Below are 20,677 nucleotides of genomic sequence, written 5' to 3'. Positions count from 1 at the left end.
ATGAAAAAATGTGTGTGTAATTACAATTTCCAGCTCTAAGTTGCATCAATGCATAACAAAAGTGGTTGATAAGCAGTACATGATTAACCACACTGCCATCTAGTGAATTCACTCGTATTTAAACTTACTAAAATAAACAAAATTTCCCAAAACTACTGAAGAAAAATGGCATGCAATATTGACATGGTGCCTCGCTGCACCAGAACATATGTATTGGGAAACTACAAGCACAGATAAGAAAATGACCAAACACAACTTCAAAAGTTTTAAACAAGAGGCCAAGAGGCACAGATCAAAATCAAGATCAGATAATCTGTAGGCAGAGCTCGCATCATCCACACATCACTATAAATTATGGATGACTGTTGTGAACGCCTCCATACTTAATTTTAGATATCAATGTCGGAAGCAATTTTACTCATCTTGTTGCATTTGATTTGATTTCAGCAATGCAAATTAGCTGACAGCATTGCTTCACCACTGTCTTAGTAAAGGTAAAAGGTTATTATTGTAGTTCTCCTTACTGTAAATGAGCACATTAGGATTCCACTGTTTATTTTCTTTCCATTACATGTAAATGAGAGGTACCACAAGATGAATGGACTCATAGAGGCACAAACCGTTTTCTGGCCTGAGTAAAGTTCACAGATCCCTCATATAGCGATGTCTAACTTTAACCTCTGCGTTCACAGCTCCACTATTTACTTTAGTTTCTGGATGCAGTCAATGGTCTGCAGGAAGCATTGGTCCAGAACGAGGGAATACCTCTGAGGAGAAGGACGGAGAAAGGAGTCATTCAAACCTGGAATGACAAATAGGTCAGGCTGTTTACGTATGCTGTGTTTACATAAGTTTGTGTTTGGTTTGGTGGGTTATTGGGCATTTTGGAATAAATCTACACCTTTCTGCGTAATACAGCTACATAAAACAATATTAAAATTGTTTGGTGAAGTGTAATTTATTTGAAAGTGATGACACTCTTTAATGGCCGAGGTCAACAGGAGAAGTCATATTAATTATTAATGACACTGGATATTAGTGACATGAGTGTTAAACAGCAATAAATTTGAATTCAATTAAATATTGGCCTTGTTTCTATCAAGTACCGCATGTTTACAAAAAAAAAACTAACTTCAGATTAAACTGGAAAAATATTCCACACTATATGCTTACATCTGACTTGTTTTTTATGAGAAGCTGTGTTACGGCAAATTAAAATAAGAAATTATTAAGTTAAACATTTTCCCTGGAATCGGATGCAGGTATGGACCGTGACAAGTATTTGCTCCACCAACATCCTTTCTGACGCACATTGCTGCATTTGATACATATTTGTCAAAGTGCAGGTCATGTACACATAAGGCTTATGGTATCTCCTCTGTTCCTCCATTGACACATCTCCCTCTCTTACATTAAAGAGTGCCTCACCTTCTATCCAGGAGGTATTCAACACAAGCTGTTTTTTGTAACTACGAGCATAAAGGCTTTCTTCATCATGTCCAAACTCTGATATTTTTGTCTTGTGGCACTTTCTCGCTCAGTCCAATGGGGACCTGCCAATCTCCCACAGGGTCCTGGAAGACACAGTGCGGTATTTGAAGCAGCACACTAACTCAGCCATGGTTTTAAATTAAGCGTGATGTGGAGAGGAAGGAGAAGGAGGGAGGTTACTGCTGAAATCCTTTTGGCTACATAGGAAGAAAATAACTTGGACCTTAGTATGAATATGGGGCCCCTCCCACCAATCAATGCATATCCACACAACCACTGAATGAGTAGTCTAAGATCAAATGCTGTACATATGTGTGACATGCTCTGGGGAATATATGGAAGATTACAGTGTGAGTTGGTGCAACATGGGTTTGAATTCATTTTCAACCACTATTCCCACATAGCTGGTTTCAAGTCAGAAATGATTAGCAGTAATATTTAGAAGGAATATTAACACTTTTGGGAGCTTAACTGAGGTGTTTGCTACCACACATTTATGTACAACCATTTGATGCCAAACATAACTGCAAGCTTGGTTAAAGCTATGAAGGTAAACAATATATTCAAAACATTTTGGTGAAGATTTTGTTCCATCTTCATTGATTGAATTGGATTTGTCATTCATTTATAAAACCATTTTTCAAAAACAGACATTTGTTTTCTCTCTACACCTGGACTGCACTTAAGGTTGCTAGTGGACAAAAAGACATACATTGATTTAATAAAGTGTGACAGTGACATTTATAAAACAAGCAGACCAGATACAAAACCAGGGGGGAGAGATCCTATTAACGTCAAACATTTCTGCAATCAGTGGGAACACTTGTCTGATGCCATCAGGGTAAAGCTGAAAGTTCTTTTACTCAAAGTAATCAAGTGGCTAAACTGAGGTCACCCAAATGCACAAACTCTTTGAAGGTCCAATCGGAGAAAAAGACAGAGATCCAAATAGGGTTTGTGTGGCAGAAGAAGACAGCCTGTTTCCTGCAGGCTGCTGTTCGTCACATGTGACAGGAGAAGGTGGGGTTCAGTTGGACGTGAGGTTGAGCAGGGACCAGCCAGTTCCCCTGGTTAGTGTCTTGTCTCGGCTGTCACAGACCCTGCAGGAAAACATGCTTGACTTCTCTCATCTCGTCACTGCAGAGCTGCAGGTTCGTGGTGGAGAGTGCTCTTTAGTGGTGCCCTCGGCACGTCTGTTACCTCCAGCTGAGTGACCATCCAGGAGACTACATTTAAGAGCAATATGAACATTCAGCCCTCCCATGACGGTTAGAACAAGCGCTGTCCATAGGCAGTGTTTCTGCTGCGGTGCATCATTATTTCTGTCAGCTGGTGTAAAACCTACAGTTGGAAAAACAAAAATCTTACTTATCTTCGGAACCTGTTCAAGACACCCACAGTGCTGTCGGAGTTAGAAATGAAATGTTTACAAATGTCATCCAACTTGTTGTAAAAGATGATGTTTGTGTGTGGAAAGTTCCTGTTGCTTAGGTTCCTGTCCACTAGTGATGTTGGGTACTGCTCCTGAGGGACTGAGTTGTGACAGCCACAAACAGACAGATAAGGGAGGAACAGATAGGTCAGAGCATTTTTAAAAAAAAAAGCAAACACAGAAATGTGCTTGACAGTGTCAGATGATGCTGTCACTAAGACTTGGTACACCAGTTCTACCCTTGTTGCTTGCACAATGTTTACTTTGAATCTAAATTTGTCTTCTCCAGCTGCAGCTCCAGGTTTACTGTCCTGCGGCGCTCCTCCTGGTACTTCTGTTCTGCCTCTAAACACCTGTGGTTCAATTCTTTCTCTCTGGAAGATTCAAACAAAGGAAATCACTGAGCAACACTATACAGATAGACTAATGAAGCTTCAGATGGATACAGATACATAAATATGTACACAATAACTGAATTACTGTTCAGCTTTGAGTTAGTTCTCTTTGACTCCTAATACATGTAATGTTTGGTTTAGAATTTTAGCAGTAGTAAAATGTTGTAATAACAGAGTTTAGCATGAAAACTAAAAAATAACCTGGGAAATGCATCCTTTAGTCAAGATCTTTTAAATAAATAACTAAATAACTTAAAAAAAAATTAACAATAAGAACTCGTGGAAACACTTAATGTTCAGAGAGCAATAATAGGTGTCCATGGCCTTAACACCGGCATGTAAAATGGACTTCAAAGTAACAGAATGTTTTATGTAGTGTTCCCTCACAGCTTTTGAGAAAAGGAGATTTTGATTATTGTGATGCACAAAAATCTCAGAATTGCAAATCATGTCAAAAATCCTAAAAGATCCAGTGCTCCTTGTGTGAATCACTAAAGCACTGCAAACTATAACTGCAAACAAACTCTGAGTGTACTGCCTTATCTCATACTAAAGTGCCATAATGCTCGTGTTGTGGCAAAGTTTTACAAGCCACTGACAACACTGAAATTATATGATACTAACTAAGTATAAAGTTTACCTGTTTTTCTTGTCAGAATCAATAAAACCTGAGCTACAGACAAAGTGATATCTTTAGATTCCCATTTCTCCAAGATGTGAATTCAACCAACACTGAGAAAATGAGGAGCAATAAAAAAAACATAAAAAACATCTACAGCAAAACAATGGCAATAACAAAAAATAATATATTGTGTATATTACTTTGTCTGTAGGATGTTGACCCGCTCAAGAAGTCTGTCCTTCTCCTCACTGAGGATTTTATATTCATTACACTGGGTCATGAGTGCACTGACGTCAGCTGAACACTGTGGACATGAAGTACTCGAACTCCTGAGAATATAAAGATATAACATTAAAACTATTTTTGTTTTTATTTACTTCACAGCTGCACATAAATAAATGACTAACATTATATCAGGATAAAGTTAGAGCAGCTCTATGTCCACTTACTTGAATTCTATACTACTTCCCACAGCAGGCAGCACCAGTTTATGACCAAATTTAGAAATTGAACTGGAAAAGGATTTGTGACAGAACACACTAATAAAGCTGTGTGACATCAAACTACATGAATATCCTCATTATAAAAAGTTAATTATTAACCCTGTTTTTGCCAGACAATAAGTCTTAGAACACGGTGTTATTGTAACAGCAGAGATGATTATTAAAGATTTAAATACAAGATCTGCAGTTTTAATGACTAATTCCATTAAAGCAAACTACAAACATTTATAATCAAATGATCATTCAGCATGATTATCATTAGCATACGTACCCTGAAGACCTTGTTTGCTTGGTAATGTCTCCCTCTTCAGGGGGAAATCCTGAACTGCCAATGGTTGTCTTTAGGCTGGACTGTCTTTCCACGCCATCTTCCTGTATGGGGTGTAAACAGCTTTTTAATGGTACAGCAGATAAGCCAGTACAGTGAATCTGTGACACTATACGAAGGTATTGAGTGAATGATCCAGCATTACATAACTTTTACAGTTGATACAGTTTAATACTGTTTGCTAAGAAGTAAAATGTAACTGTATGTTTGCTTCTATTACCTTAAGAGAAAGTTCCTCTTCTAGCTGTTTGATTTTTGCCTCCTTCTCAGCAACCACCTTCTTAAGACTCTGGATGAGAACACTGTTCTCTGAAGACTCCCTGCTTAGCTGTTGTCTGGGGCTCTGCTGGTTCTCCTTGCTCTGTATGTTCTGCTGTTGGCTGAGCCGCCTCAACACCTCCTGCATCTGGGTCTGCTGTTTCTGACAGAAGAAGATTAAATTAGGAACAAGTATTGATGTGAGAACAACACAGTAATAGTGTCAGTAATAGTGTCAGCATGGTCTCATCACAAAAGAACCTTTCTTGTTTTTTTTACCTTAATTTAACTTACAATGTGATTAAGAAAAACAAAAACTGTCAATAAGTTTTAATCATGTTATTTGTTCACAGAGCAGAGCAACAATAATACACGTTTCTACTGTTACATAAAGATGTGCTGTAAAATGTACAATGTCTTATTTCCTGATATAAAAGCAGATACAATATGTCTTTATTATTAATTAAGTCCTTACCAGCAGAGCATCCACAAGCTCATCATCATGTTTCCCCTTTTCCAGTAGGGTAGAAATCTGGACCTTCAGAGTTTTCATTTCAGCAGACAGAGATTTGTTTCTGGCTTTAGCAGCTTCCAGTTTTTTCTTCACATCCTCATGGTCTTTTAGGATGGCCTCATAGTCAGCTGACATCCTCTGAGCAGTTGGGGATAAAGAGCAGGGCATTTATAATTACAATGACATTTCAATGAGGTAAACACCATTTTAAATGAATGCATACATACCTCAAATGCTTCCCTTTTCTCTTTCTCAATGCTGCGAATATAGCTGACGTTCCTATCACGAGGAGGGGTTTTCTGAAGCCCCCCCATGCCCAGGAACTCTTCCTCTACACTTAGGACACTTGACTGTCTTCGCTGAGTTGTTTGGATGAGCTGCTGCTCAAGGTCCCGCACCTGTTGTCCAAAGCTAAATTCTTTTTTTATGCTGAATTTATTAACTCTATAAGAACTCTGTCACTTTAATTCAGCTTACCCTTGTCTGAAGAGCCAGTATCTGCTGAGAACGACCTCTAAAGCCTCCTGGGCTGCTCAATAGTTGCTGTAGGTTGACTTCCTCTCCTACCTCACTGATCAAAACCTGCAACAGCAGCAGTAGTTCATATTTTAGAATACATAGGTCACAGATGATTAGGTGTGAGCATGAAAAAAGAAAGTTACTACCTTCTGAGCTACTTTCAACTCCTGTTTTATAGACTGAACCTGATTGCGATACTCAGTCACTTTCAGCTGGGCAGCAGATAATTTCTCATGCAGCGATTTCACCAGTGGACTTTCCTGTGTTTGTGAACAGACTGAGTTGTCATCAGTTCAAGTTATAAAAATAAAAACAAATAGCCTTGAGGACGATTTTCACATCAATAATTACCTCACTGTCCTCAGATGACCTCTTATGCTGTGACTTTCCATCATGCCCATGTGGTGAGTACACCAAAGCTGACTGCAGCTATAGAAAGAATGACAAAATTAATGAAATAGGTTATATTATTCCACAAATATAAGAAACATGTGCTTAAACAATGTATACTTCAAAACTAATTATCACATGCTGAAATGATGAACCTGCATCAAAGTAAATTACATTTCTCAAAATGTTGTTACCTCTTTCTCAAGCTCTTTGATCCTGTTGCTGCTTTGCTTGGACTTAACCTTTTCTCGCTCGACTTCAACAGTTAGTTCTCTATTCTTCTTAGACAACTCAACTATCTTTGTGGCTGCTACATCTCCTGCCAAGCCCGATGTACCTGAACAGATGAGTGGAGGAGTCGTGAGGGAGCTGGTTTATATAGCACTTCAGGGCAATTTTCGTGTTATATAGTACCTGCTAAGGCCAGTCTTTCTTGTTCTCTTTTCTTCCTCAAGTGTTTAATTTCAAAATCCTTTTCGCTCAGAAGTTTGAAGAGACGACCATTTTCATCCTTTAGCTCTCTCAGCTGGTCTAGCAAAATCTGATTCTCATTCTGCAGCAGTCTTCAGATAAATAAGACGAGAAATGATTAAATGAGTCGTTGCAAGTTAAAACCACCATTGTCTTTTGTTCAACAAGATTATTTATGTAAAATTGATTCTAATGATTGATGATTCATATTTCCCTCTTTATATTAGTTTTTCTCAATTTAAGTCACTGAGAACAACACATTTCTCACCTGTCTTCAGGATTGTCTACCAGAAGGCCTTGTTTAGATAATCCCAAATCATCTTCAGCACTGTCATTATGCTTATCTGGATCTTTCTGCTTTTTTCTTTCCAGTTTTCTCTTCTCCTGTTGCTTTTGCAGAGCTTGAAACTGAAGCCGCAAATCATTCAGTCCATCATCATGCTCCATGATCTATTACATACATACAAGAAGAAAGTATTCACCATATCTATTTTTTCAAAAGCCAGCTTCTTTAAAAAAAGGTCCTAACTTTGTGCTCAACATGGTGGAAACAGGAGCAATACAAATCACCCTCCTCATAAAGTAGCTAGCAGGCTGTTTATACGTCAATTACACCCAAATCTATTCAATTCAGTTCTTTTCTATGCAGCCAAATCACAACAAAAGTCATCTCAAGGCACTTAACGATGTAACCTTTAAACTTTTACAGAATATAACAATACACTAAGTCTCAACACACAAACACACTTACTGTAAATTTACCAGAGCAAGATAACGTTGACGTTTCCGATCGTGTGTTTGCCTTGAAAGAGTACACTCTCACAACTCCAGCCCTTGTCCCTACTACGTCAAGGCTGTAAAGAGAAAATACTTCACCTGTCATTTATCCAAATACCACATCTGTAAATAAATTAGGGAGTTTTTTTTGCACGGCATCACGCTAAATGACAACAAGTGTGAAGACCTGGAGCAGCTTCCTTAACTGCGACGCTCCTGTATCCACAGCAACGGCACTCAGGACGAGATCTCGCGAGATTATGAACGAAGTCTCGATGTCTACGTTCAGTCATGGCCGAGCGTCACTTAAATTGAAGAATGGGACTTTTGTGTTACACATAAATTTTTTTTTCTAATTTGGCTAATGCTTTTAGAGGATTAAACGTTGTAAGTTATGGAGAAGAAAGTCAAAAGGTGCGAGACATCTTGACAAATAAATAAACATATATAATATTAATTGTTGTCGGGATTTTCCTGACACACTTTGTGATGTATTAGGTGGAAAGGATGCTTGGCAAAATATATCACTTTAACAACAGCTTTAGGACCCATTATTTTTTCTTTAATGGCAATCAAAGACAACCCTTTGTCATTGAGCAATATGACCACAAGGCGGAGAAACACTCCACAAACAGCTTTTCTTCCTCTACCAGAAGTAATAAATAGAGGTATTGTGATAACTCAGGAAATGGGCACATCATAACTCCCTTAATTAATCGATCCCAGATCTTTTTTTCACCCCGGAAGTTGTCCAGGTGCCAAAATGCGACTGCCAGAATCTGATGATAAGATAAGAATGAGATACATAAGAAGCCATGATATTAATGTGATTGACTTGTTTGATTAAGCAGTTTAGTTATGAATGAGATAACTGCGCCATCATCAAAGCAGTTTCAGAGACAGCACATGCATTTCTACCTTTGTAAAGGTTCCCTACGCCATGATGTTTATGACGTATGCATGTCTGAATCTAGACTCTTACATTACAGACAGACACTACATATAAAATAATGTTCTCCTTTGCGTTCATCATAATAAGTCAGTGTGCTTTTTTGCACTTTGCTGCTCATGAACTTGCCAGGACCTCTGAGCAGCATTATACAAAGTTGTATAGTGTTTTTCCCTGCATCAGATTATATTTATTTAACTTTTGTTGGTTATATTTTTAATATTTTTGACCATCTTATCCATTGTACCAGGTAAAACAAATAGAAATAGTAAAATGAAGTTCACCAGAAAGGGATTTTACTGATTTACAGCTTTTTTCTTCTTCAGTTTGACAGTTTAAAAGTTCACTCCTGTGGGCTATATTTATACAATTATGAAATATCTAATCCACTTTACCAGCTTCAGTAGCTGGGTGTTATATTTAAAATAATATATAAACTATCTAGTCCTTCTCTTCAGTTAAAGAATAACGCTATAGGACCAGTATAAGCAGTAATATTCTATTTTCTCGTTGCCAAAAAGCTGCTGGAGAGCATGCAGGTGGTTTGGTCTGTAGGTAAAGGTCCCTTCATGTCACTTGTACCAACAAGAATAAACATAGTCACATGCAGCTGTTGTTTCACTTTAACACAGCAATGCTAAAATGTGCACAAACAGCAGAGTAGGTGTGTGCACTTAGCTTAGACAAAACAGGGCATGCACAACGTGCACGTGCAGAGCCAACAATGACTTTGTTTTTCACATCTCATTCCAAGTTTTCTTTTTTTTTTTTAATGACCTCTAAACTGCAGCGGTTTCTTTTTGTTTTTGCAATTTCTTCAGAGCCCAAAGTTACACAAAATACGCTTTTCCATTACCGTGGGAAAACATGCTGCGTCTATTTTTATCACTTTGATCCTAAAAAGCAGCTGTAGACGCGCACAAACTGAAAGATGCATGTTTGCCAGAGTGTGTGCGCTCCCGAGGACGACAGTCAGTTCCTGGTGGTTCTCACACACGTGTCATCATGACTAGATAATAAATATTGTTGTTGCTTGGGTAGATCAGGTTCATCAGACAAGTCTGACAGGATGAGCTACTTGTTGGTCATTCTGGGTGGGTAACACCGGTTCCCAAAGTTGCTTATTTCACACTGTGGAGGGAAAGTTGAGGGTCGATATTTGAGGTCAGATAAATTAAGACAGACCTTTGTGTCTATTACAGAGCCATCACACCATTTTAGTAGAAACCTGTTGGTTACAATCTCAGACTAATGTGAAGCCGCATCACCTCACCATCATGCAGTTTTATACTGAAGTATCCTACTGCTGACATTAAATCAGAACCAACATAAGTCACCCCCCAAGTTTTTATTATATCCATCAAATCTACTGGGTGAAGAAACCTGCTCATTAGGTGCATCAAGGTAGTCAGTTGAAACATATTAGTCACTGCAGTAATTATCCAGGTCAAGTCCATTGTTTAGAAGAATAGGATTTCTTATTATAGTTTTTCTTATTATAGTCTTTTCAGGGGGTTCTTTTTTTCTGAAACATTATATAAGCATTGCATCTAGAAACCCTGAGAACACTGATGTCTCTTTAGTGTGCGTGCAATAAATCTGGGCCTTTTTGATTTTTCTGTTCTCCTGAGTAGTAGCAACTCTCAAATGAACAAATGAACTCCATTTCCAAAACACCCTCGACAGTTACCTCTGCATGTTCCCAAACCTCGAGAATAGTTGCAAAGTCATGCTTACATACACTGATCTGTGGTGTTGTTTATACTAATTAGAGAGCTACGTGTCGTGGTGTCTGTACTTGCATTTTTGCGTGGTGCACCAAGTAACCTGAGGCACTACATGCAAGTTACATAATATGTACTGAATCTACTGGTGTTCTCTGTTGTGAGAAGCACTTATTAAAAGTAACGGTGACACAGCATTTTGGAGCATCTTGTCAAACAGATTTAACATGTTCACTGGATTGTACTGGTTTAGGGTGGGACAGTATGACAGTATTTAAATGCATTAAACATTGATGTATCAGTTACAGAGCAGTTTTATTTGATAGGAGTAGAAGGGTAATGTTCAAAATTGTAAAATTGTTTTATTGCTAAGACACATGCCAAGGTACTATAAAGGGAGGAGTAAATGTCTTCCATTTATCTAGAGGTAGAAGTAAGGTTTGATTTAACATATATTATTATTTCTTATTGCACATTAATGCACCAACTAGCATCTCATTAGGTGGTGAAAGTAAATTATCCTGTAATAAATCTCAGCTTTATGAATGCAGTAATGTTCAGTTTTGTTTAGAAAACTTTATAATCTGTATTTAATGATGTATGAATTCTTGTACTGGCAAATGTTTCTTATTTACACAGACCTGTGGACTGTTCTGTTAAACTGCATTCATTTTAGCTGCAGTAGAAGAACTTAGTAAGTAAACTAGCAGTCAGTGCATGGTACAAAAGACTATAATATAATATATATAACATATATATATTTTAATGCAACCCTGAAACGTTCCAAAAAACAAATGTGACACAATTTCGGAACTGGTCATATTTATTTTCAAAAGGACAAAATAAACATTTTCAAAAGGACATGTTCTTGCACAAAAGTTTTAAATCATCTCAACTTTGTGAATAACTTAGCGAAACATCTAATAAAGTATATCACAATGTAGGCTATATGATAATATTCTATAGGTTACTTTACAGTCTGTAGCTATAGCTCAGTTGGTTTATGTCCCTTAAATACTTGTGAAGTTGCGGTGATGAAATACTGGACACCTGTGCATCACAATATTGTGACAAAGGACTAGAACTTTGCAATTAATTTGTACAAACCTAATGAATGAACCAACTGTGTTCTCATTGTTAAAATAATAAGAAAATGAAGTCATGCCTTGTCTGTTATCCAAGTGTTGTGAAAGCCTTGCTTGAGATGGCCCATATGCCCTAGGATGCCCATTTCAAAAAGACAAGCCAAGGTACACAAATATTTGATTTGGCAAATAAAATGACATCAGTTGATAAGAAGAAGTGGCCAGAGTACCTGCCATTGGTGTTTGTTAGACCTAGAAGTAGCTTGACGGTTTTGAAATTATGTGCTACAGTACATTTAGAGACATTACACATCTGCAAATATAAATTCTCTACACACACACCTTAATATGAGGCGATATTAAGGAAGATAAAATATTGGTGTAAGAATCCAAGGTCACTTGTGCTCCACCGCTTTCTGTTCTTCTGTGGGTTTCCCAAAGTACTGTCTGTACATTGAATACACCACTCCTAAAAAACAAAAGAAACAGAGCAATAAGTTGCATGGCAGCAATTTAAAAATGGCTGCACGCTCTTGTATTAATCTAACCATGCAAAATACAGCGGCAATAGTTTTAGCCCTAAACACCTGTGACTTGTTCAACACACACAAACCTCCAGCCTGTCAATAAAAAAAAGAAAAACTGGACACCACCCACCAAGAGTCATGGCTCCGACCACAAAGCCCTGAGCGGCCACACGCATGTGGATGAGATGCACCGACATTTTTGTGTCTCCCCGGCTTTTCATTTTCATCAGCCTGTACCCAACAATGGCAAAGAATCCAGCCATCCCTTCAAACAGCAAAACAGACACATCAATTAGCATGGATGACTTGCTGCATCACAATCAGGCTGTAATTGTGGGTTTGGCAAAAACAAATATGGATTTTAGATAACAGAAACAGATAACAGAACTTAAATTGAGTCAACTCTTTCTTCATTATGTGATGTGGGGAACACAGTGCACTCACTCACCCAGTGGGACAAATGGATTCTCCTTTGCCTTTCTTATGAACTTGGACTCATTCTGATCATAAGCAGACATCCTGACTAAAAAAAAAACAAATAAATAATAATAATTATTAAAACATTTATTCGCACAGGTAATGGCATTTCCAAAACAACGTGATGATCGCAGGAGGGGAGCCATTTTTGTTTTGAATGCTGTTCAAGCTGCTAGCTGTTCAAAGCTAATGTTAAAGCCACATGAACTGCTTAGAGGTTACGCATGAAGGGCATCCTTTCACAGCCCTTCCTAACTCTACTTCTCCTGCTTGTTACAGCACACAATAAACATTATGCCGTGATGAAACACAAATTAGAGACCGGGCCTGCTGAAGTGGTTATTTTGATCAAGGGCCAAAGAGCATTAGAGAGAATATAAAACAATCCCAGGAGAGCATTCAGTTTTAACGCTGATGTTGCGCAACATTTCCATTTCCATTACGTCGTAGTAGATTTCATCTTACCTGTTTAAGGATGGTGTCTGAGAGTCAACTGCCTGCTAAAGAAAGAAACTGTGAGGCTTCAGTCGCAGATGGTTCGTAATGAAGGGAGGAAGTAAGTACAGACCCGGCACGACCCGTGACGTCAGTACCAGCGCACGCAGGTATGACATCAGCAGTTTTTCACAGTTGTGTTCACATCGTAGGAGAACATGTTAGCCATGACATGCGCCTCGAAAACGAGCTCCAGTTTTTTTTTTTAAGTTATGGCTTCTGTTATATCTAGCCCTCATGTGAACTCAGCCGGGAGCTGTCACTTGTAACAGTAGGCTACGTATTGTTCCAAATAAAGTTAATGTTATTAAATCACAAAGCGCGATTTTAATTTCTCCGATGTGTTGTGAACGCAGCACCGGTTATACAATTCACTCTTACTGTACAGCAACAGCAGAGATTAGGAAACGAATGTGAGATGATAATCGGACTCCAAGAGCGATTAGTGTTTGACAATGAAAGCGAGAATGCTAATGTTGTCGTCACGTTGCAGTTCAAACTCTAAATATCGCACGTTGCTTCTCGCTCTTTATGTGACAGCCAGCAGTGTTCATCTCAGCGTCAGTGTTTAACTATCAGCGTGCAAACGTATTAAAATGACGCAATATGACTTATGTAATCTGAGGGAGGTGGCAGGTGGAGGTGAATCATCTTGCTTCACCCGCGACTCTCTGAGATGGAATTTCTTGCTAACGTGCAGTAACCATGGCAGCATTAGAATAAAATTAATAATATGAAGAATTAGCACTTTATTAATAATAATATAATTATAACAGTAATGAGAGTTGAGGACACACAAATTTAGGTTTACCACCCACTTTTGAATAACTTTAAATTTAAATTTGGATTTTATATTATTGACATTGTTTTGTCGTTTTTATTATTATTATACTCATCGTTATTATGGAGAATATTACTATTGAAGCACCAGCATAATTAGCAGTATGAACTCTATTCTATTGTCCTGTAGCAGGGCTGGCTAACCCTGGTCCTCCAGAGCCTCTGTCCTGCTGATTACCTGGATCAGGTGAGTTCAACCAGGTAGAAGCAACAATGGTTGGAAAAGAAAAAAAACAGGATCTGTTTTAACAGATCAAAACTTGAGCTCTGGATAATCTTGCTTATGTGTGATTTTAAAGAAGTAACTTGGCAGAATAAAAGCAGCTCGCCACGCATATGTGAGTGTTTCTGTTCCCGAGGGCCAACATCAAAACAGCTTTGAAGCAATAATGAGATTGTGGCATTTCCTTTATGTAATTATGGACTATCAGTGTCCACTGACCATACACCAGGCCCTTGTACAGACTGTAGATTCATATAAACAGATAAACCACCATTACTTATCTTCCAGACAGCAGAACACAATTAATTTATTTTCATTTTGTTGAATACTAATGGGTCTATACAGTCCATAACTTATTTTAACACTCCTGTTAATCATTGTTCTCTGACCAGGTGAAGTAAACATTGCTGTTAAGTTAACATTTTACTTCGTTTTTTTACTCCATTTCAGTTTTCAGTGCCATGGGCACTGACCAGAACATAATGCTGAAATTCAAAGTACTCCTAAAAAAGGAAACTGGCTGAGTCAATACCAGCAGAGGGATGCAGCCGTGCTGTGAAGAAAGAAGACATCTCCACCCAGTGGTGAAAAGTAAAGTAAGATGTTGTGTTTGCAATTTGATGTAAAAATAAATATGTAAAATAGATTGGGTATATATAAAAAATGTTCAAAGTAATATATCAGTTTGATCACATGCAATAATATTTACCCTATGTGTCAATGTTTATATTCACTATGCTGGATCTTGATTGGATTTCTCTTGTTAAGCAGGTTCCTCAGGTCATTCCTCCTGTATGGCCTGTACATAGTAAAGCTATGATACAAACAATGAAGGTTTATAGTAGTTTTAGACAGACATGCCTACTTTGGGTAAAATATTAGATCAAATCTATACTTTTCATTTAATAGGTTTTAAAAAATGTTTTTGCTCTTAACAGCAAAACGAATCACAAGAATAAGATAAGTGTGAATAATGTAACCCTCAAGTTAATTTGTTCAAATTACTTAACATTAAGGACGCAATGACTCCTACATTGTTTTTCCTTATATGTTCACACAAACGTCCTCATAAAGAAAAATTATGTGTGTTTGTTGTGTGGAGAGGACAGACAACAGTATAGAAGGTGGTCAGAACCAGCATGGTGGTATCTTCAACTGATTGCTCCCACTGCTAATAAGGCATATCAATGTCAACATTTGTAGGTACATATTTATTCAGTGACATTTAACAATTTAAGTAATTTATCAGACCTTGTAACTTGCACCAACTCTTCTTACAGTTTTAGTAAGATCCTGTAGGTGGCGCCACTTGTCCAGGCAATAACACACTATTCAGACAATCACGTTGATTTTTATTTATATATTTTACTATAACTTTTGCTTCATTTGCTGCTTTTAAATCCTGTTCATGTTTGTCTAAAATAATTGAATTAGTTTCATTTCTTCTATAAATTGAAGTTAAATAAGTTTATTATTACTTATACTTACTTATTACTTATTCTAACCTAAAACATATTGCTGCATGCACGTAGCATTCTTTTACAACTTTGGGGGCTGCAAAAGTATTAGATTGTTTTATTTTTGAGCTCTAAACACAAACTGGAAAGTGCAGAACTTGCTGACCTTTTGTGAGTCAGATTTAATCAAACTGTGAGTGTGCTTCTTCTACCAGAAGTGATAACGCACTGTGTGACACAAGTGTAACTCACTTACATTATTCATGCTTTCTATCATAATTTGATTACAAGGAACTGGTTGTAAATATTTGAATGATGCAAGACCTAATGTGCTAAACTGTGAGCATATTTGTGGTTAATTATTTTCCTTTCAGAAACAAACATGCTTGACTTGTTAGAGTTACACAGCAAAAGTGTCTCCTAATTAAATTTTTCTCTAGACTGTGAACTTTTTCCACAGTACAGTTTCCGAGTTACTTGAGAGGCAATATATCAGTTCTCCGTATGGTAGTAATTTAACTGCAAGGGGAAACATGCCGTACACTTCTGCTTTCTCTAAGAGATTTGCAAAGAAAAGGAAACTAAACTGATTAATTACTGCAAATCCTTGGGGGTGTGTCTGAATTTTATCTTTTGCTTTTTTTTACTGTTACTGCAGTGAAAACAGTTACGATTTTCCCAGAATGCTGCAACCAATCCCACAAGCACAGGGAGGAGCAAAAGTCTGTCTGTTATACAGGATGTCGACTTTACCTCTAAGTCACAGAGTGGTGCTCCAAGCAATCCATCATGGGACTGCTGCTGCCGATCCTTCTTGCCTTTCTTGCCGCTCTCATAGGAGCGTTGTATCTTCTTGGGGTGTTTCGACAGCGGCTTCCAGGAGAACCCCCTTTGGATAAAGGTCTCATTCCATGGCTGGGCCATGTCTTTGAATTTCGCAGGGACACATTAAAGTTCCTTGAGAGGATGAAGCAAAAGCATGGTGATGTATTCACAGTGCAGCTCGGAGGGTTTTACATAACTTTCCTTCAGGATCCTGAGTCATTTGGGGCATTTGTTAAAGAAAGTCGAGAGAAACTGGACTTCTCTAAGTTTGCTGTACATCTGGTGCGCAGAGTGTTTGGCTATGTAGCTGTACAGGATGAACACCACATTCTTCAGACCTCCAGCAATAAGCATCTGAAGGGGGATGGTCTGGAGGTAATGACACAAGCCATGATGAGTAATTTGCAGAACCTGATGTTGCATAACATCAGCTCCGCTGCAGATCAAAGGGACTGGATAGATGACGGACTGTTCATGTACTGTTACAATATTGTTTTTAGGGCTGGCTACTTATCTCTGTATGGCAACGTGCCACACAACTCACGGGAAAGTGAGGAAAAAGCCAAAGAGAAAGACAGAACTGAATCAGAAGCTTTATTTTACGAGTTTCGTAAGTATGACCAACTCTTCCCCAACCTGGCCTATGGGATCCTCTCTCCAAGGCAAAAGTCAGAAGCTGAGAGGCTAATGAAATTCTTCTGGAATTTTCTGTCAGTGCAGAACATGAAGACCAAGGACAACATCAGTCGCTGGGTGTGGGACATGCACCAAGCCAGAGTGGAGATGGGGATGAAAGACTCCATGATAAACAAGTACATGTTTGTGCTTCTCTGGGCGTCACAGGGCAACACAGGCCCCTCTTCATTCTGGCTGCTCCTCTATCTCATGAAACACCCAGAAGCCATGAAAGCAGTAAAGGAAGAGGTAGATAAGGTTCTGAGGGAGTCTGGACAGGAAGTCCAACGTGGTGGCCCTTTGATCAACCTCACTCGCGAAATGCTGACAAAGACACCGGTCCTTGACAGCGCTATAGATGAGACACTCCGCCTCACTGCTGCACCTCTTCTCACCAGAGCAGTGCTCCAGGATATGACCCTGAAGATGGCTGATGGGCGTGAATACTTCATTCGCAAGGGCGACAGAATGGCAATGTTCCCCTACGTTGTTCACATTGACCCAGAGATCCACCCTGACCCACAGTCCTTCAAATATGACCGCTTTCTGAATCCAGATGGTAAAAAGAAAACAGAGTTTTACAAAGCAGGGAAGAAGTTGAAGTACTATAACATGCCCTGGGGCGCCGGGGTCTCCATGTGTCCTGGCCGCTTCTTTGCCACCAATGAACTCAAACAGTTTGCGTTCCTCATGTTGGTCTACTTTGAGTTTGAGCTGAAGAATCCTGATGAGAAGATACCTGAAATTGACTTCAGGCGATGGGGCTTTGGAACAATGCAGCCCCAAAAAGATGTTCCATTTCGATACCGCCTCAGATATTAAACAGAGTGTTTTGGAAGCTATTTAAGGAGAGCCGATAAAACAAAAGAGCCACATTCAGTTGTATTGTTAATGCTCTACAGACATATTGTTATAAATTTTAATTTGTAAGCTTTTATGCAATGTATTGTTTAGGATGTCAATCTGTTATCTGGTTGTCATGATAGTAGTAGATAGATGTATATTTCATTTATTCATATATATTGCATAAATACATAAATCCATCCTTTGTTTGTGTAATCTAACAGGTGTTATCTTGTGCTTCAGTCATGTTTATGGTTAGAAAGTCACTAGACTTACACTTCTTTAACTAGATTTAATGAGACTGGATTTGACACAAAATACAATATTCTTTATTGCATAAATCTATATAAGTGTAACATACATATTTCTTTACAATGTAATTGTTCAATAACCTGTGTGCAAAATGCATTTGGATTGTACATTTATCTCCCTGGTGAAAAACTAGACCTGCTTATCACGTAGATCACTGTATGATAATACATTACACTATCTCTACTATTTGAGGTCTAGTTGTTTGATCAATTGATTTGACCTTTTTTTTTATCACTATTATTTTATTTGATGTAAGATTTTGTGCAAACATTTAGTTGTTTTTTTTTTTTTTTTGCACTCCAGGAACCAAAAAAAAAAACAAAATGTGCTTCACAACAATAAACCTGCAGTAAAGACAGCACTGCCTTTGTGTTTCTATTTTGTGATGGTCCCTATTAGACAGGCTTTCCTATTCTGCTCTGCAGCGTTTCCTGCAGTTAGTTGGTAGGTGGAGTCTAGGAGGCTGGTTTGTTTGAATTGGAAACATCTGGATTCCCTTTGTTGCATCATTTCTTAAACCTTAACACCACATTTTCACTCACATTTCAACCTCTCAGTTTGAACTCACTGAAGCAATCAGGAGCAATCAAAATCCTTATCTTTGCAGTGTGATAATCAATGAGCTGGGTTACTGTATGCTATTCTATTTTATTGCTAAAGGAAAAACTGATTTTAAAAAAAAAAGAAAGAACAAGAAGAAAACGAATAAGTACAAGTTCTGTCACACCTCTATCTCCGTGTCACGTTAATAACTCTTTTGATTATGTTATGCAGCATGCGATAAGATCAGTAACTTCCTTTTAACAGTCCCGCTACAAAAATGAACAACTAATCAATGGTTACTGGTATATCTGAATGATTTACTGTGTGTTGTTATGCTGGCTGCATAAATCTCACACAGTTTGTGCAAATTGATTATTGTGTCAATCAGTACTTTGAAGAAAATGAATAATACTTTCAACAACATATTATCATTTCTTTATTTTTTCTAAGATTAGAAAGAAGGTGCCAGACCTTCTGCAAGTCTGATGTTATTTCACTTCTACACTTCACTTGTTTTATGGTGCTGACATGTCCAACTGAGAATCTGAAATGAGGGGACAGGGTCTGATTTCATCTGGTCCTCTTTCAAAGGAGGTTAAACTGGTGCAATCCATGACTTGTCGAGATGTATCACTTGTCAGGAACTGGCACGCACACAGACAGGTCAATAAACCTGTCATTAAACAAATAACAAAGTTTAAGTTTTACCAATAAACGTGTTTACCTGTATTTAATTAGGTTAAAGGGGGACCTGGTTGAGAAATACATTCCTATTCAACTTAGCTGAAACTGTATTATGTTTTTGTAGCAAACATAATTATATGAACTGGATGTTGAGACATGAAAACTGAACTTCTTGTTCAGTTTATATATATTTAATATAATATAATCAAAAAATGCTTGTTTTCAGATGCATTTAATTTAATGATTTGATTTTAATAAAACTATACAACTATAAAGGGAAAATGAGTTACTATGAGGTGGTTGAGGTAGACGAAGTGTCTACAATGTACAGGACTGACAAAACATGGACCCGAGTTCGGTGTGTGGTTGAGAAGACTTTGGTCAGGGTTAGAGAAAGATCACGTTGGTCTAAATTGCCCAGCTTTAACCCGGTACTGTGAGTGCCTGAACCCAACCATAACACACACATGTTGTACCACAAGATCATATAATTTTGTGTAACTGGGTTGCAAATCTGTTTATTGCACAATTTCACTTTTTGCACAAAAAAAAAAAAGAAACACCATTCACCATGGATGGAAAATAAAAAGCTAAAAAAGAAACACAATGTTTGATAAAAGCTAAGTTAACCTATGAGCTTGGTGGGCACTGCTCCAATTAGGAACCAGATTTATAATAAACTAAAAGTTGTAAAAGTTGATGAGATTTGCTGGAAACATTGAGCAAGGCTGATGTCGTGGCTACAGTTACTTTTGCAATGTGGCAGTGCAAAGTCCTCACTCTTCGTATACTATAATTCACTTTTAATAAAGTGTTTGATTCTCCGTTGACAACGTGGAATAAATTCATGTGCATTGTGTAATCAGGACTCTCACCCTACTTACTACCTGCTTCTCTCTGTAAGGAAACGACTTTGGCACCAACATAAAAATGTCTATTCATATAACTAATGGTCAGCATATGTTTGATGAATGTGACTAATGAGTCAGTAGATACAGAAGGGGTTAAATCCTATCTAGACAATACTGTATTGTGAAATGTCTATTGTAAATTAACAAATAAGCTCCAGTCTCACAAATGTTCCCATGTTTGATTTGTTTACACGTGTTACTCTAGTACATGACCTCCAACATTCAAGGACATGAACTTTTACTTTTACTCCCCATTGGTGAATCAAGTCATGTCAGCACGTTTCATACACATCAGCTATTTAAAGTGTTTGACATCTGCATAAAAAGTGTAAGATTAAATCAATTAAAATTTAATTCACAGAAAGTTAGATGAACCCTGCCTCAGTAGCTTTGCAAGTTATAAAACC

At 37.9% G+C, this 20,677-nt stretch overlaps 3 protein-coding genes across 10 annotated transcripts; 1 reads left to right on the top strand and 2 right to left on the bottom strand.

Moving 5' to 3' along the window:
• Positions 1–552: 552 nt before the first annotated feature.
• Positions 553–7,927, bottom strand: ccdc13 (coiled-coil domain containing 13). 7 transcript variants are annotated; one of them, XR_003299700.1, is made up of 16 exons: positions 7,675–7,856; positions 7,192–7,373; positions 6,867–7,015; positions 6,647–6,789; positions 6,414–6,491; positions 6,209–6,322; positions 6,021–6,125; positions 5,771–5,941; positions 5,505–5,681; positions 4,992–5,192; positions 4,715–4,815; positions 4,390–4,452; positions 4,141–4,269; positions 3,187–3,297; positions 1,429–3,023; positions 553–767 (listed from the first exon to the last, which is right to left on the bottom strand). XR_003299700.1 is itself a non-coding variant. In XM_026373689.1 (16 exons), exons 3-16 carry the CDS (start codon positions 7,368–7,370, stop codon positions 2,927–2,929), a joined length of 1,818 nt encoding a protein of 605 aa, XP_026229474.1. In that variant the 5' UTR covers positions 7,371–7,373; positions 7,675–7,777; positions 7,888–7,927; the 3' UTR covers positions 553–2,926. The 7 variants fall into 7 exon arrangements, 6 of the variants coding, with proteins under 6 accessions (XP_026229474.1, XP_026229469.1, XP_026229471.1 ...); XM_026373689.1 differs by adding an exon at positions 7,888–7,927 and having other exon boundaries at positions 553–3,023; positions 7,675–7,777; XM_026373684.1 differs by having other exon boundaries at positions 553–3,023.
• Positions 7,928–11,183: 3,256 nt separating this feature from the next.
• On the bottom strand, positions 11,184–13,076 carry higd1a (HIG1 hypoxia inducible domain family, member 1A). Its single transcript, XM_026375201.1, has 4 exons — positions 12,928–13,076; positions 12,434–12,508; positions 12,116–12,250; positions 11,184–11,927 (listed from the first exon to the last, which is right to left on the bottom strand). Exons 2-4 carry the CDS (start codon positions 12,501–12,503, stop codon positions 11,854–11,856), a joined length of 279 nt encoding a protein of 92 aa, XP_026230986.1. The 5' UTR covers positions 12,504–12,508; positions 12,928–13,076; the 3' UTR covers positions 11,184–11,853.
• Positions 13,077–13,905: 829 nt separating this feature from the next.
• LOC113172295 (5-beta-cholestane-3-alpha,7-alpha-diol 12-alpha-hydroxylase) lies at positions 13,906–18,365 on the top strand. 2 transcript variants are annotated; one of them, XM_026375199.2, is made up of 3 exons: positions 13,906–13,984; positions 14,471–14,616; positions 16,136–18,365. In XM_026375199.2, the coding sequence occupies exon 3, from the start codon at positions 16,267–16,269 to the stop codon at positions 17,797–17,799; it is 1,533 nt and encodes a 510-aa protein (XP_026230984.1). In that variant the 5' UTR covers positions 13,906–13,984; positions 14,471–14,616; positions 16,136–16,266; the 3' UTR covers positions 17,800–18,365. The 2 variants fall into 2 exon arrangements, with proteins under 2 accessions (XP_026230984.1, XP_026230985.1); XM_026375200.2 differs by lacking the exon at positions 13,906–13,984 and having other exon boundaries at positions 14,462–14,616.
• The last annotated feature ends 2,312 nt before the right edge of the window (positions 18,366–20,677 follow it).

The sequence above is a fragment of the Anabas testudineus genome, chromosome 17 (genome assembly GCF_900324465.2).
Source record: "Anabas testudineus chromosome 17, fAnaTes1.2, whole genome shotgun sequence".
Classification (NCBI taxonomy): Eukaryota; Metazoa; Chordata; class Actinopteri; order Anabantiformes; family Anabantidae; genus Anabas; species Anabas testudineus.
Note: the sequence above shows the minus strand (reverse complement) of the source record. Positions and strands in the feature narration are given on the sequence as shown.